At 46.4% G+C, this 17,280-nt stretch overlaps 2 protein-coding genes across 9 annotated transcripts in view; both read right to left on the bottom strand.

The window, feature by feature from the left end:
• The window catches only part of ADAD1 (adenosine deaminase domain containing 1), a 29,406-nt gene extending 17,600 nt beyond the window's left edge, over positions 1-11,806 (bottom strand). Inside the window, exons 1-2 of one of the 2 annotated variants that reach the window (XM_090034728.1) lie at positions 11,605-11,806; positions 10,228-10,416 (exon numbers count right to left, since the gene is read on the bottom strand). In XM_090034728.1, the coding sequence (XP_089890854.1) occupies positions 10,228-10,416; positions 11,605-11,806 (391 nt within the window). The remainder of the gene's footprint in view (positions 1-10,227; positions 10,417-11,604) is intronic. The other variant, XM_090034729.1, reaches the window with a different exon arrangement.
• Positions 11,807-13,733: 1,927 nt separating this feature from the next.
• Positions 13,734-17,280, bottom strand: part of BLTP1 (bridge-like lipid transfer protein family member 1) — a 245,235-nt gene continuing 241,688 nt past the window's right edge. For all 7 annotated transcript variants that reach the window (XM_090036587.1, XM_090036588.1, XM_090036592.1 and 4 more), the window contains 2 exons: positions 15,823-15,988; positions 13,734-14,464 (listed from right to left, as the gene is read on the bottom strand). In XM_090036587.1, coding sequence (XP_089892713.1) covers positions 14,248-14,464; positions 15,823-15,988 — 383 coding nt within the window. In that variant the 3' untranslated portion in view covers positions 13,734-14,247. The remainder of the gene's footprint in view (positions 14,465-15,822; positions 15,989-17,280) is intronic.

Raw genomic sequence — 17,280 nt, 5'->3', positions numbered from 1 at the left:
TCAACTTAAATGTCTATTTTCTATTTTTAAAGTTATTTAGACATTTAAATGCCATCAACTTTCATGAGGCATGTACATATATACTAACTTTCTGACAGTTAAACCACCTTAACTTTTAAGCCAACTTAACTGTCAGAGCATACACATAAATGGGAAGCAGCGCTAGCTTAAATGTGGCGCAAGTTAATACACCTTGGAGGTGTATTATCTTGAGCTGCATTAGTTAAGTTAACTTAGCTCACAAGATGGCTGCCTCAATGCAAGGAGCTGTATGTGTGAACACTCCAACATGGCTTAACTTAAGCCGGCTTAGTTGAGCTAGTTTATTATGTATGCATGCACCCATGAAGGCTAATGCAGAAGGGTTCCAAGTCACTTCTGGTAATGCAGCTTACATATATTAAACTTGTTACCTCTTAGCCCAAATCACTAAGAAATCTGCAGCTGAAAACTTCAGTCTTAATTACTAATCTTTCCTTTAGTTTTCCTTCATAATTTATATTACGGTTGGCAGACAGACAGATAGCCAAATGATGACAAGACCTTTCAATGGTCATGTTTCCCATAATGCATGTTACGAGAAATCTGATTCTACCAGGTAAGCTTGTTAGGCAAGAACAGGCATAAATCTCAAAATCAAATCTCAACAGAGTCTAAAAAGCAATTTTTGTTCAAGGCTCAAAACACTTTTTCTACCACTAATTTGAACCTTCTGATTTTAATATTGTTACATGTTGAATTTCGATATTTAAACGCTCTGACTTGTAAATAAACAAACCATTAAAATAAATCAGAAATATATGGATTGCCAAAAACGAATCCATATACCAATGGATTAAACACTGTATTTTTTCTGTAACACTTACACGCTGCTGATAGACATGGCAGTCATCCCAATGAAGACAACAGCACCTGTAAAACCAGGTAGTCCAGTCCTATGGATTAGAAATGCTACAAATTTTGCCAAGAAATATGTCCTATATATTCAACTGTAAACCACATTCAAGATGGGCAACAGATAATGAAGCCTGATATACCAGACCACAAAATAAGCACTGGAACAAATTTATCTGGAACAAATGGTCTCACAGCTGGTTCTCTTTTATGGTCAGTTGCACAATGACCAATCAATATAAATTGGTCGCCGGGACCCCTCGGCACGCGAGGTAGACTGCCTACCTGGAGCGAGGATTCAGGACGTGAAAGGGATGCTCCAGACCATAATCCAGCCCACCGATTATTACCCCATGGTCCTAGTCCATGTGGGCACTAACGATGCGGCCAGGAGGAGCCCTGATCGCCTGATGGAGAACTACCACACTCCAGGCTGCGTGCTGAAGGAGTTGGGTGCACAGGTGGTTTTCTCTTCTAGCCTGCCAGTGAGTGGACGAGGTAGACAGCATGAAACGTGCATCGCAGAGACCAACTGGCGGCTACAGAAATGCTGCTTTGAGGAAGGCTTTGGCTTCCTCAGCCACAACCAGCACATCATGATGAAAGACATGCTGGGATGGAATGGGCTCCACCTTTCCCCTAAAGGTAAGCGTGTGTTTTCTTCTAGGTTGGCAGAGCTCCTCCGGCAGGCTTTAAACTAGGCTCGTTGGGGGAAGGGGAAGATGAGGGCGGAGAAAACATCAGACTGCCAGACCAAACAGCACCCACAACTACAGCCCAGCCCAGCCCAACGAGCGAAGCGAATAAACAGGTAGAGTGATAGGGGCCAGGGTAACGCTGGGACTAGAGGGTCAGTACACACACCCACAGGAGGCCTCAAATGCCTCTATACAGACACTCGTAGTATGGGCAACAAGCAGGAGGAACTCACCCTCCTGCTGGCTGACACCAGCCCGGACATAGTGGGGATTACGGAAATGTGGTGGGACGCAACGCATGATTGGGCGGTGAATGTCAAGGGCTATAGGCTGTACAGGAGGGACAGGATAGGAAAGAGAGGTGGGGGCGTGGCACTCTATATTAAGGAGGAATACACATCCTCGTTAATTAGCAAGGAGCCAGGGGAGGGGCACTCTGAAGTGCTTTGGTTTAGAGTACAAGGCAGTCAAGGGGAAAGAGACTTAACGGTGGGAGTCTACTACAGACCTCCCAACCAGGGAGAAGAGCTTGACCAGGAATTCTTGGGTCACAGAGGTAGCGAAGGCTAAGGATGTGGTAGTCATGGGGGACCTGAACTTCCCGGACATCTCCTGGGAAGAACAGTCAGCCAGGTCTGAACGCTCACATAGGTTCTTGGCCAGAGTGCAGGACCTCCATCTAACCCCGGAGGTGCACAGCCCCACCAGGGGAGACGCCTTGTTGGACCTAGTGCTGGCCACGGGTGATGACCTGGTCAGGCGGCTGCGGGTGCTCGACCACCTGGGCGACAGCGATCATCGCCTGCTGGAATTCACCATCCAGCGCAAGGTGGCAAAGGCATGCAGTAAGGCAGCGGCCCTAGATTTTAGGAGGGCAGACTTCAACGAGCTAAGGAGGATAGTTGGAGAAGCGCTGAGGTCCCGGAGGGGAGGGGAGCCAGGTGTCCAAGGAGAGTGGTCGCTCCTTAAGGAAACGATCCTCCAAGCCCAAAGGAAGGTAATCCCAACGAGGATCAAAGGGAGCAGGAGAGCACACAAGCCTCTGTGGCTCACCAAAAGCATCCGGGAATGTCTCCTTACTAAAAAGGAGGCTTACACCCAATGGAAAGAAGAGGTCATCACCAGGGAGGATTATTCGGTAGTTGCTCAGAGATGTAGGGGGTAGTTAGGAAGGCCAAGGCAGAGATGGAACTGGGACTAGCTTCCCAGATTAAGGACAATAAGAAGTCCTTTTTTAAATACATAGGGGGTAAAAAGAAGGTCCCGGGTAATGTGGGGCCCTTGCAGGACGCGATGGGAAACTTGGTCGTCATACCAGACGGCAAAGCTAACATGTTTCACGATTTCTTTGCCTCCGTCTTCTTAAGTAGGGCCCAGAACAGCCACCTCCCTGCTGGGTCCCCCTCGGGCCCTGGGGGAGGCACACCTGGGCCACGGGTTAGCGAGGATTTAGTTAGGGAGCTTCTGGAGGGGTTGGACGTATTCAAGTCAGCCGGCCCGGATGATCTCCACCCTAGAGTTCTAAAGGAACTGGCCGAGGTCATTGCAAGTCCCCTGGCACAGCTTTACGAGCACTCGCGGTGCTCTGGTGAAGTACCGGAGGACTGGAAGAGGGCCAACGTGGTCCCCATCTTCAAAAAAGGCAGGAAGGAGGACCCGGGAAACTATAGGCCGGTTAGTCTTACCTCGATCCTAGGCAAGCTGTTTGAGAAAATTATGCTGGCACACATCCAGGAGGGGCCAGCAAGGGACTGCATGCTTAGGGGCAACCAACATGGGTTCATCAGTGGCAGGTCCTGTCAGACCAACCTGGTGGCCTTCTATGATCAGATCACCAGATCATTAGATGCAGGGATAGCAGTGGATATAGTCTTCCTGGACTTCTGGAAGGCTTTTGACACTGTCTCTCACCCCATTCTCATTAAGAAACTGGGGCGCTGTGGTATAGACACCCACACAGTCAAATGGGTCACCAACTGGCTGGAGGGCCGCACCCAGAGGGTGGTGGTGGATGGGTCCTTCTCAACTTGGAAGGACATGGGCAGTGGGGTTCCGCAGGGCTCGGGCCTCGGGCCCGCACTGTTCAACATCTTCATCAGTGATTTGGGCGAGGGGGTAAAAAGCACCCTGTTCAAGTTTGCTGATGACACTAAGATGTGGGGGGACGTGGGCACACTGGAAGGATGCAACAGGCTACAATCAGACCTAGACAGGTGGGTGAACAAGAATAGGATGGGTTTCAACACAGACAAGTGCAAGGTGATGCACCTCGGGAGGAACAACCGGCACCATACCTACAGGTTAGGGAACTCCCCTCTTGTCAGCACGGAGGCGGAAAAGGATCTGGGGGTCATCGTTGACTCCAAGATGAACATGGGCCGGCAGTGTGGAGAGGCAGTTAGGAAGGCCAACCGCACCTTGGCATGCATCCACAGATGCATCTCGAGCAGGTCCAAAGAGGTGTTCCTCCCCCTCTATGCGGCACTGATCAGGCTGCAGCTGGAGTATTGCATCCAGTTCTGGGTGCCACACTTCAAGAGGGATGTCGACAGCATGGAGAGGGTCCAGAGGAGGGCCACTCGTATGATCAGGGGACAGCAGGGCAGGCCCTATGAGGAGAGGCTATGGGACCTGAACCTGCTCAGCCTCCAAAAGAGAAGGCTGAGGGGGGATCTTGTGGCCTGTTATAAGCTAGTCAGAGGGGATCAGCAGGCATTGGGGGAGTCACTGTTCCCCCGAGCACCGCCAGGAGTGACCAGGAATAACGGTCACAAGCTGGCAGAGGGTAGGTTTAGGTTAGCTATCGGGAGGCGCTACTTCACGGTCAGGGTGGCTAGGGTCTGGAACCAGCTTCCAAGAGAAGTGGTGCAGGCTTCTACCCTGGGGGTGTTTAAGAGGAGGTTAGATGCTCATCTTGCTGGGGTCGTTTGACCCCAGTATTCTTTCCTGCCATGGCAGGGGGTCAGACTAGATGATCTGCTCAGGTCCCTTCCGACCCTAGAAACTATGAAACTATAAATAGGGACCTATAGAAAATTGCAATTTTACAGAAATTGCAAAATCTGGCATTACATGAGCAATCAGGAATTGCCTGCAAAAAAAACTTACTGAAAGTAAAATGCTGTTTCTCCAGAGGGAGCCAGCAGCCCTCAAGGCTGTGGCTCAGCCATGCAGCCTGCCAGGGGGAGAAAGTGGGGTACCAGCATAAAGGGGAGCCCAAGATGGCTGCCATCCCCACCCTTGACTGGCTGAGAGGGCTGCCTGTTTGAGTGGCTCTGCCTCTTGACCAATTGGCAGCAAGAGCTGGGCCTCATGATGAACAGCCCCTCCAGCAAATCAGCAGCAAGGGGTGTGGCCAGCAGGGCCTCATAGCCAAATTAGAGGCATGGGGGGGCCCCTGCCACAATTAACCTGTGAAAATGACAGCTGGCTTTGTGATCTCTCTGCAAGATTAGCCGACTGCCTCGAGTTGGGTGGACCCCTAAACGTAAGTGATCCTGCACCAATGGCAAACGCATTCCATCCAACCCCAGTTGTTACTTGGCAACGAGTACATATCCCTAACCTGAAACTAAAACCTAAACCAGAGGTTGGCAATATTTTACTAACAGTGGGCCACTCCCTGCATCCTAGATCATTCTGTGAGCTGCCAATCCCCTGCTGAATCCCAGTTCCTGCGCTGTGCAGAGGGGCTGATCTCCACCCCAACAGCTAAGCCTCCTCTGAAAGATGTGGCAAACGATAATTTACAGTGGCTAATTCAGTGAGCAGAGGCTACTATGCTGGAGCCAGGATTACATGAAGCCCTCTCCAGAAGCCATCAGCAAGTGGATTAGCTGGCCCTTCATAAAATGCAGAACACAGAACCTGGGCTGGATCTGACAACTAGGCCATAACAGAGAATCAATTCTCTTATATTAAACCGTGGATTGGACTGCAGGCTGGATCCAATATCTTTGGGAGTCAGATCTGGTTCAGGGGGGTTTAGCCATAATTGCACCAACCAATGTAAGAAATAGAAGAAGTTAAATCTATATTCAATATATACGTTTATGAAGACTGGTAGGCTGAAACTCAAAAGAAATGCACAGCTACAGTGCAGAGAAAAGCTTCTGATACGGTCTTTATCATGAAGCATCGAAATGACCATCTGACTAGCAGATAGACATATTACACACAATTGCATGACAAAAGAACCAGAAAGAACAACCACCAGATGCATGCAAACCCATGGTCCATGAACTGCAAAACTGTTGGGCAGAGATAAAAATATGTCATCAACACTGGGATAGCAACAATATTGGTTGTATTTGTTGGTGAAGCTCTGTACTGTGAACTGATGTAACTATAGAAGATTTTAGAGTACAGAGACTAGCTTATTCCACAAGTAGGTTTTCATACACAAATTTTCAGAAGTTATTAGTCAGTACACACCCATATTCACACAAATTTTAAGACTAACAGATGCCCAGAAAGTGGAATTCTTGAGCCAAACTCAAATAAAACAAGCTAAACATTGGTACGTCTTCTACCACAAAAATTCAGGCTTATTAACTGGCTTTTCAGGCAATATGGTGACCACTTTTTCCACAACCTTAGATTCTATGGTAGTACAAACACAAAATATCACAAGCTAACCATGCATATTGTAAAGGCTGATTTCAAAATCTCACCTTCACGTCTATAACCAGCAAAGATCCTTAAGGAAGTGAATTTCAAGTTTTGGTGGCAGCGCATAAAAGTACAGGATGGCTACTCCTTAAGCTCAACTCTGTCCAGAGAGAAGGAAATTGGGAACTGCATCCCTCCACCTTCAAATGCATACTATGACTCTTCACAAGATCTGACCACATAAACAATGTAACATGAAATGCCATTTGCACTGTCAAAATACATTAATTATTAGCTTAAGTGTGCAGGGAAGCTTTGTTATCAGGAAATTAGGACAGAAACCCAACTAAACAGTTCCTGATGATTCAAAAATGCCTTAACAATGTAGAAAAGGAGTGGTAGGACTACAAGCATCCCAAGACTTTCTCAGCCACATGCCCCTTTGTCTTACAACCTTGGAGGTTATATTGGTGTATGCACAAGATCCATGTTCCGTATTGGCTTTAAAGACCAACTAGGGCATGTCCAGGCAAGCACACGTGTGGTATGTGGCAATGCAGATCCACCTGAGGCACGGCATGCCACATATGCAAGCATTCCCCGCGCTGCTAATTTGCAGCACAGGAGGGATATCTGACACTGGGAGATTCTGGTCAAAACGCCCCCTGCCTAAAAAAGCAAGGTGTTGCATATGGTGGCAGCATGCACTGCCCAAAACTGGAGCCTGGCCAACCAGAGCCATGCTCCATCTGTTGGCCAGGCTCCCTGCTGCAGGATTGCAGCAGCTGCAGCCTCCAGAGGCCCTCAGGTAAGGTTGCTGGGATCAGCCTCAGTGCTGGCCCCAGCCTCCCCTTCCCCACTCAGGGCAACATGCCACATGCCAGAGTGCGCATGCACAGGGATTCCCTGAGGAAAAGCAGCAGCACACATTGTGCCACTGCTCCTCATCCCCAGGAAAACACACATTCCTGCTTGCGGGGACATGCCCCTAATGACTAAGTCGATAATGCAGGGAAACATTCCAAGGCTAGGGATTTTGACTGGAATGCGGTGGTGTTCCTGCTGGGACTTAAGCCCAGGCATTCCTAGCTAGACAGCCTTGCTCTTGCACTAAGAGTCATATCAATGGCCATAATTGGGATAAGAAAGGAATTTTACCCCATCCAGCCCTGGCCCCAAGCTGTCATGACCCTATGCTGCTAGGGTTTCTATTGAGACCAGCAGGGAGCAGTACAGGCAGGACAGGGAGCTGCTCTGGAGCTGGGGCTGGAATCTTGCGGTGGTAGTAGGGCCAGAGCTGGGACAAAGCTGCTATCTGCTCCCTGCACATCCCTACCTGAGGAACCCACACTCCTAGGGTCACGTGGGCCATGGATGATGGCTTTCCCCAGGTCTGTCACCACTGCAAGATCCTGGGGCTCCCCAAGCCTGACCATCTCCCGCTCCCAGCCACAAGCCCATCCTAGCTACATGCTCTGCCCATGGAGGATGGGCGGGTTGGGTCCAGCAGCAGCAGCCAAAAGGAGCTGTCACTCCAGGGACTATTGGGAAATAGAGCATGCCACAGGCCCAATCCGGCCCACAGGCCAGATTGACCGCCTCTGCCCTAGGGTCCGATTAGCAGAAACTGTAGGGAGTTTTGGCTTTGAAGCAAGGAGCAAAGCCTTTATTGTCCTCTTCCTTAAATCTGTCAAATGTATTTTTACAAGCTACCTCCAGTACCTGTAGTGACAGGATACTGACAATGCCCATGTGCCCCTACTTTACATCTGGCATGGTAGGGTGTTCTTGGTTTCTGGACTTTATGCGTGGTGGTTGCATAAGAGGGCTGTTTGTGTAGTTCTGTTTGGAATAGGCTAGATAGATATTTGCATAGGATGGTTTTGGTAAGTATGATCCTGCCTTGAGATACAGAGCTGATTCCGACCCTATTTTTCCATGATTCTAAAGTCCCTTCCTAGGGACAAACCACCCACTTCACTGAAAAATACTCCAACAAAAATGTAGCTAATGTAGTTACATAAAGATGCACTGTTGAACGCAAATATTACAGAACAAGTGTAACTGGACAGCTCTGTGTGGAGACAGATGTAACATTTCAAATTGCAAGTACACTTTGTACGCCTTTCAAAATGGAGCATTTCACCAATGGACAGCAATACAGTTCTTTTCCAGGCCCCCTGGTTCTCCAGCAATGACATCTCTCCAGCTGAGAGATGTCCACAAGGGGCTGCAGTGACCTAAAGCTCTGTAACCCACTGCTGCAGTGTGGGTAAGTGGGGCTGGAGTGGGAGGGGAGAAAGGAAACAGAGTGGACTTTCAGTGCATCTCAACAGGCCCTGGTCTCTAAGGCAAAGTAAAGGAAACAGAGTTGATGTCAGTAAGCATTCTTCTACCTCCTCCACCTTCATTCTCAAGGAGTGCTCCTACCAGAACTGGGATACCACGTAGAAAGGTACATGGGTACTGGGGGCACAGAGCCTCAACAGCAGTAGCTAACATCAGTGCACTGATTTTCTAATTCTTGCACATTTTGGTTTTGCTCATACTCGTTATAATACTGATGTCAACATATAAAATACCTTTTGGCGAATAAGTTAAACTTCAATAACTTCATAAAAAGTTTCTCCATGTTACTGGATAACATTCATATTAAATCTTGGGGTGAAATCACACATTACAAATCACATCAACTGCAGGGCCCAGTTCGGGATGAATCCAGGTGCTCAGGGGCAACACAGGCTTCAGGGACCCCAGGAACAGGCAGGGAGGGGAAACCCTTCCTCTCCACTGCTGCCTCTATTGTTTTTGGGCTGATTGGGATGGCAGGGCAGCGATCAGGGGGTGGAGGGGCCAATGGATGGGGGGGGGGGTGTCAGCAGAATGACTGGGGGCAGGGGTGGCAGGACTGATACAAGCAGCACAGCACACATCAGAAGGCATTAACCCAGAACATATTTCTGATCACCAATACTAAAACAAAAAGGTTTCTTAGAATTAGCACTTTCTAACTCAAATGTGTAATCTCAGCCATAGAACTTGTTAAGGTGTATTGGAAGTAAGTAAATCCTGAAGTGAAAAGGGAAATAAAATTTTGTATTTCACTGTGTTATTGTGTTTCTTGCAGAGCTTTTTATTCCCAACATACAGCTCAGCAAAAACCACATTCCAATGCAGCTCTCCCCAATTCTCTTAACAAGATTTAAAAACTTATAGTCTCTCAAGAGTTCACTTTTCCCAATTGCTGTGCAAGCGTTGCATCTAATAAAGAAAATCTGGATAATAAGCCCTGGGATCAATCTCTTGCAATATTGGAAAAGTAGTCTTGCAATCTGCCTACTTCAGCTAGGGACTGGGGTGTAGACAGTAAGAACTGAAATACATGTACAGTAATGCAATAAGCCTGGGTAACATGGACTGACTTGCATATCCTGTACCAGCAGTTCAACAGAACACAGCAGCGTAATAGAAACATGGCAGAATACCAACTGCAACTAGAACATGCATTTACAAGAGTAGGCAACTGTGCCCAGTTATCATTCAGTGTTGCTCCGAAGGACAGAGCTGCACAAGATGTATATTACAGACATATCTAGACATACCCACCCAAAAGTGAAAGTGTACTTGTCTGAGGATGCAGAACATTAATAGACTCAAATTTTGACACACATCACAACTCTAAACATAATATGGTTGAGTGCCAATGAAGGACACCACTTTCTTTAAAAAAAAAAAAAAAAAAAAAAAAAGAATATCTGACAACATTCAAAAAAACAACTTATGCTTTATTTTATCCAATTAGTTTCACTCCAATTAAATTAACAAGGAAGTTAAATGCTCATGAAATACATAAACAATTTGTGAAGGCACAGTAAAATATCTATTAACGGCAAGGAAAAGGTATTGCAGTCACTACTATTTACACATTAATTTCTGCAATGCCGCTTATGTCAACCACATGAACATATAGCACTTGCAGTCGCAAACAAAGCCATCTTCTTATAAAAAAAATAATAAAAATTACCTGTTACTACAGTTTCCTTCAGATCAAGCTGTACACGCTGCATTTGTGCAAACTGATGCAAGGCAGACACTGGATTTATCTCTCCACGTTTATATTTTACAATAAATTCCTTTGGTATTTTCTTTGGAGGGAGTGATGTGTTTGGAGCTGGCTGGGCTCCTCTGAAGTACATGTTTTCCTGAATTTGACCTAAAAAAACATGTGACATAAGAAATAATGACACTTCGCCTCAACACCTACCTGAAGGCCCAGGTAAAAAAAAAAGCTTCGGCTGGGGCGATACAGTTGGTGACGGCCCTGCTTTGAGCAGGCAGGGGGCTGGAGTAAGTCACTGGTTCTGAACCTTTTTTGGATCAGGACCCATTTGTAAACAGCCATTGCCAGCCTTGACCCGGTAAATAGTTTTATGTAGAAAACAGCACCCTGGCCCTGCACAGGGGTCCCCAAGCAGCCCTTTGCAGGCTGCAATTCTACCACCCTGCAAGGGAAAAGCCACAGCTTCCCATGTTTTTCTCCTTGAAAAGGAGAATCAATTTTTAAAGTTTGTTCATGACCTTTTATATATTCTTGCAACCCCCTTTTAGGTCACAACCCACAGGTTGAGAAATGCTGGACTGCGTGGCCTCCTGCGGTCCCTTCCAACCCTCATTTTCTATGGCATATTAGGCAACTGTAATTACTTATTCATTAGAAAGGCTTTAAAGAGGTACAGCAAGACTGAATAGCTTCTGCTTTTTTTTAAAAGCTATCTGGGTTTGTCCCCAAAGACAAAAAAACCCTCTCTGGATATCCATATACAGGCCCCAAAGAAACTTCACGTTTCTACACTACAGGAAAATGGGACTGGCACTTTTTAGGACTTCAATAGTTAAAACCTGTTCTGCCAGGGATGAAAACAAAGCAACACCTGGCACCCAGCTCACAAGAGAGCTAGGTAGCTTCCACCTCCCCTCAGCCACAGGCAATTTCAGCCAGGGCTGCAGCACAGGGACTGTTTCACACACTGGATTCTGCAGGGACTAGCAATATTGGCTCACGGTCCCCCCTGTGAGGTGCCTTCAAGGTGAGAGGAGGCACCAAGAGGCAGAGAGCCGAAACCCATGAATAGGGTGAATGTGCACACGGAAGCAAACCTTGCCCTTCTTCCTTCCACAGCAGTTTTTGAGGCAGGCTGCCTGGACTCCCCAGAGAACCAGGGTTGGAAGCCCTCCTCATCAACAGGGCACCTGATTCAAGCCCCCCAGGCAACACCAGAGCCATGATCCGCAACTCGCGCCCTTGGCCCGACTGAGGAACAGCGCGATTCAGTGCAATAGCTCGCTCAGACCCTTCCCGACCCCGTAGCCGCGAGCCCAAGGGCGCGGCCGCTACCGCCACCTGTGAGCGGCGTCACGCGGGAGGCCAGGCTGGCCTCGGGCTCCGCCGGCGCCCACAGCGGGCCCGGGCCCGGGCCCGTCCCCAGCCCCAGAGCGGGAGAACGTGAGGATGGCGGCCCAGGTAGGTTCCTCTTCAGCATCTGGGCGAAGCTGGGCACACACGATCCGCGCAGCCATGCATCGCCATTGCTCCTACTGCCCATCGCGCCACGCGCCACCTGACGTCACCACCAACCACGAAAGCCTCACTCCCACCTGCCTGTAGGCTTGAGGCTATAGAGTCTCTAGGGAAGCCCCACCCCCGAGCCACGTGACTCCCCTTTTCTAGCCAACCGCCGCCAGGGCTCCGCGGGGCGGGAAGGCGTCACGTGCTGGCGGCGCTCGCAAGCTCGAGGCGCGTGGGGTGCTGCAGCCTTGGTGGCGGGGGAGGAGCGGCATACCGCCCGCCGGGACTGGCGCGGGGTCCTGTGGCGAGGGGGCCGGAACCACCCGGTTCAGACTTTCACCCGGCTTCCTCACCTGCAAAAGCCGGAGGCAGGGCTGAAGGGAGCAAGCCCCAGCACCTACTCAACACGGACTGAATGAAAGCCACCTAGTTCAGACCCTTAGGGTCCCATTCCCCCCTCATAGGCTATGTCTCTGGCCATGGCCCCCTGACATACGGCCCACGGGCCTTGCCCCAAGTTAGGAAACTCAGTGGTGGGGAACCTCTTCCCCCAAATACTCAGACCTGAGGAGCCCCGGCTCCTGTGAGCTACACACATGCCCCAGGTTAGTGTGCAGGGCCAGGGGATGCAGTCACAGGCACTGAGGGCCCCATCCTGACATGCTGAGATAGGCCTGCTCCTGGCACTTGCCACAGACTAGCTCCACGCCGTGGTCCTGGCCTACAGGCCAAAAGGTTGAGCACAGCAGTTTTGTAGTGTTTCCCTAGGTGTTTGTAGGAGCTCCTGCCAGATTGAGAAACCTGGTGTTAAAGCCCAAAGAGAGAACAGAGCCCTTCATCTCGCCATCCAGGGCCTAACACAGAGGGCACATGCAGGCTTTAAAATAAATTTGCAACAGCCAAGCCAAGGCCACCCTTCCCCAGCTGCCCACCCCCACCCGGGGAACTTTACATGGTGCCAAACCTTCTCCAAGGAAGGCAAATGCCCAGGCTGGGGCAGGAGGGGTAGTTAATTTCCAAGGGGCACGTATAGACAAAATGGGCCCCTAAACTGAAGCAGTGGATTTTAAAAAGCACTGCTTCAGTTTAAGGCAGATTAAACCCTTTGTTGTGTACACACCTTGCCTGCCTCCAGCAGGGAGGGGAGAGCAAGCTGCTGGCAGGCAGAGCCCTGGGTTGCAGGGGAGGCTGCCGCTTTCCTCCAGGGCAGCGGCAGACACCGCCCCCCCTCACCCCTCCCACCCAGGGGTGGCACCCACCCACAGGCACCTGGCTCAGGCTGTCCCAGGAGGTACCACAGCCACAGGGGGAAGCACTGGCTCCTGGAGCAACTCAGGCAGGCAGGTTCTGGGGGAAAGGGGGCTGATAGGAAGATCAGGCTCATCGTCTGCTTTTCCAGCCTGCTGCCAGGCTGCCTGCAAGGCTTCCCGCAGAGCCACGGAGCTGCACGGAGCCTGCTGCTTTGATCCACGGCTATAGGGGCAGAAAACTCCTCAAAGGAGTTTTAGTGTGCTGTGCCCCAAGTCATTTAAAGTGCATTACGCCACCAAATTTCCCACAGCAGCTAGACTTATTGTGCAGTATACTGCCAAAGCGAGCAAACACTGATACCATTAAAGCAGCGCAAAAGCATTTAGCCTACTTTGCTCTCATTTAGTCTACACAGGCTTGGACATGAGTTTCTGGAAGTTCTGGTTTTCACAACCTGGCCCAGGTTGGCAGACTATGAGACAGGTTACTATAACAGATTCTTGGGACATTTTGGGTATACTATTTGGGTCAGTTTTCTAAGCTGTTATTGCCTTATTCTACAGCCACTACTCCTCACACTAACTCTGAGGGCACCAGGGACTACTGCAAATTCAAAGGGCTTTCTGTAAATTTGTGCACTATGCTTAATGTATGGGACAAGTACACGCAGAGCATTCACAGCCTACTTCCATACCTTGAAAGAAGCTGAAGACTTGTACAACAGTTAGTTTTATTACAATTTTAAACAAACTGAAAATGATTTTTAGCACTATGCCAAACACAGTTCCATAAATTATATACATAAGAGAATTTATACAAGTCTACATGGACCAAAAAAGCCATTAACAGAAACACATTATCAACAAGGGGATATTAGGTGATATGGCCAATAAAATTTATGAAAATTCACAGTTAATAGTCTGCAGTATTTTAAGAATGCAGGAATCATATTGCACATAATAGTGTGAATGCTAAAGAGCAGATTTACAGTATTCACCTATTCTTTCACAGAATATACATTGGTCATAATCATGCAATACTTTTCTAAATAAAGAATGGTATCATATACCACAGTAAACAGTTACTCACAATGTAAGTTTTAAATATAACAGCAAAAAGCCATTAGAGTTCTCTTTAAATCATACTTAAATTCTTTTATTATACAGTAAAACACTTCAGTGTAATTGAACGGAAATAAAACAGGTTTGATCACATTAAATTATGGTCTTAGTATTCTTCTTTGTCCTTTCCTTTCTTTTCCTTTTCGTCCTGTAGTGCAGTACCAAGTTTTTTGATAAGAACAGAGAGAACTTTGTCCAAGGGGTCCATTACCCCACGTTGAAGCCACTTAGGAATAGTAGTCCTAGCATGATGAAAGCCCAACTTCTGAAGAATGTAATCAACACCTACTGGGTCAATCTTCCTTCCAGTCCAAGAGATTAATCTAAAATATAAAAAAAGCAGACTCTTAACTATATATAATTAGGCTTAAGTGTCGAGCAAACAAATATTTGAATAATCATACATTAAACAACACTGAAATTCCAATATTATTCCTTTCAGTCACCACTCATTTATTAACAGCTTTTGGAGGAATATGATGATTTAAGAGATCAGAAGTGTCGTATGTAGCCTCTGGATCCTCAGTTTCAGTTTGGCACATACTGGTATTGAAAAACTTCTTACTCAGTTTTTTTTCTTTTTTTTGGCTTGGGTAAACCAAAGTTTCTTGCTCAACCCATTCCTTTGCAAGGAAACATTCATACAGGGGAATAAAGTATAAAGTTTACACTTAAATGCAGTAGTATAATTTGGAGTAAGGAAGCACAAAAATAGCCACAGCTGGTAGGTGGTTGTGCCATACATGGCCCAGTTATGCTTCTACTTCAGTACTTGTTACCAGTTTCAACAGATACCATGAACAGAAGCAAAACCTGGGAATTTTGCTATCACACCCTTGACCCACCTTCTGAGAAGTGACTCCTGTTGGTCAGAGCCAGGTTGCATATTAACAGTCTGTTGTACATGCTACTCATCTACTGGATGATAACTTTAACAACCACTATATTCATTGTATAACAATAAATAAGGCATACTTAATAGTTAACTTGCATTCTCATTATGAAAATGGAGTGGGGGGAAGAACATTGTTCCTTCCTATATAATAAGATGGAATTTTACACATTATAAAACAGAAAAAGGAAGAACTCTTAACTAGTGGATACTAAAAAAACCCACTATCAATGCTCCATAAAAACTTCATATTTTTCATTACAAAAATAAGGAGACTGATGTTACCCAAATCCAAAGCGTGCCAGGCAGTTCATAAAAACAACAAGTTTCTTGACCAAAAACTTGTAATTTCAAGAGAAAAGTCCCTCTTACACTGACATGAGAGAGAGAAAATATCTAGGTTTAAAAAAAGGTTATATGGGGGAATAGTGGGAAAAATGGTAAATGACATGTAAGTGGCCTCTAATGAGTTGCACCTCAAATATTCTTCATGTGTAAACAGTGTAACATTTAATGTTTTTATCTAAAAGCTACTCCATGTAAAATGGTATTTATTACCCATCTTTTGTTATCAAATGACATTTCATATGCTGCAGCAGGTGGCTTCACATCAGTCCCTAGTAACAAAAGCATGTTTTATAATGGGTTTAAAACCCTAGGTCACATTAGCAGGTTAACAGCATCCAACTGGGAACACCTGCAGTTTGAGGAAGATCATTTCTATGTAATACTATTTTCCTGCCCAAATAAATAGACAAATAGAAGGCTGCAGATAAGCCTTCTGATTACCGAAGCGTGGGTTCCAGATGCCAAGTATTGCACATAAATTCTCTCCAATCCACAGTAGTATAAGCGATGCCGTCTTCTGTTTCTCGTTCACTAGAACTTTCATCAAGCACACTCACTGGGCTTTTCTGTCCTGGTCGAGCAGACAAAATGCGAGGTGGAAAGATAGCTACAAAGTTGAAGGGAAAATAATAAACTTATAAGTACTTACTTTGGACTGATTTGAATTTGATAAAGCGTTTTCCAAACAATGGGCTTTTAACTCCTGCTCATTTTGGATTGATCTCAGGTTGACTTTTTGGAGAATTTAGAGGCAAAATTAATGAAGCAATGTATTACTGCAATGTATTATTTAGTGGATATTTCTCTTTCAAATAATGTTCAATACAAATACTTGTGCAAAAAAGAGGAAAAGAAATTTCACACATCCATAATTCTGACATCAATGATTACTGTTTCAACTTTCTGCTAGCCACACATATGCATGATCATGCGTACATTTGAAACACAGCTCCACTATCTGTCCACATTTAAATCTGTAAGGAAAAGGGTTATACACTGTATACTTAGTAGGCCATTTCAAACACACTTGTATAAATCACTCCCTTTAGGTAACAGTACATATTAATGAGGAGAATATACATACTAACTTCTTGATATTTCTGAAACCTAAAAAGATTTCAACATACTTCAAATGTTCTGAACAAATATGGTATCAAAATAGTCATAAAAACAAATGAGAAAACCCATCACCTAGAACCCCCTTTTTTCTTCCCCCTCCAATTTATGATATTCCAAGCCAAAACGTAATTTATCTGAAGTCTCAACCTCTTTAGTAGGGGCACACATTAGTAATTCTTCTTTTATTGCCTTGTCAATACCATAAATACTTCAGTTCCACACAAAATCCAAAGATTCTTGCAATACTAACATTGAAAACTTAAGTATCTAAGGGCTCCTACAGGAAGCCTGCTCCAACATGCTAGAAATCTAGTGCATTGGAGCAGACTCTATTAATCAAGTCTGCTGGAGCATGGAAATCGATGCACTCCAGCAGCCTTGTGTATCACATGTCTCTGCACGTCCCCGTGCTGAAAAAAATGGCAGCAGGGTGCTTTGAAATAAAACATGTTCAATGAGCTTTAGTTCAAAGCACCCTGCTGCCATCCTTTCAGTAGAGAGATGTGTGGGGATGCTGATACATGTGATGTGTGTGGGCTTTCAATTAATGCATCTTGCTAATTAAGGCACCTGGAGCTGCATCTCAGGTAACATCTAAAAATGTCCTAAAAGTCTAAAAATGAAGTATGTTTGAAAAACAAACAAACCACAGTTATTGTGTCATGTCAAATACAAAAACTACAATATAATACACCTCATATACAACCTTATGCACAGACATCTACATAACTTACAGCAGAGTTCTCTAGATGATAGGTGGCATTAACTATAGGAAACTGA

The sequence above is a fragment of the Crocodylus siamensis genome, chromosome 2 (genome assembly GCF_052110815.1).
Source record: "Crocodylus siamensis isolate JL-2025a chromosome 2, ASM5211081v1, whole genome shotgun sequence".
NCBI classification, from domain to species: domain Eukaryota; kingdom Metazoa; phylum Chordata; order Crocodylia; family Crocodylidae; genus Crocodylus; species Crocodylus siamensis.
This window is presented reverse-complemented; position numbering and strand designations above follow the sequence as displayed.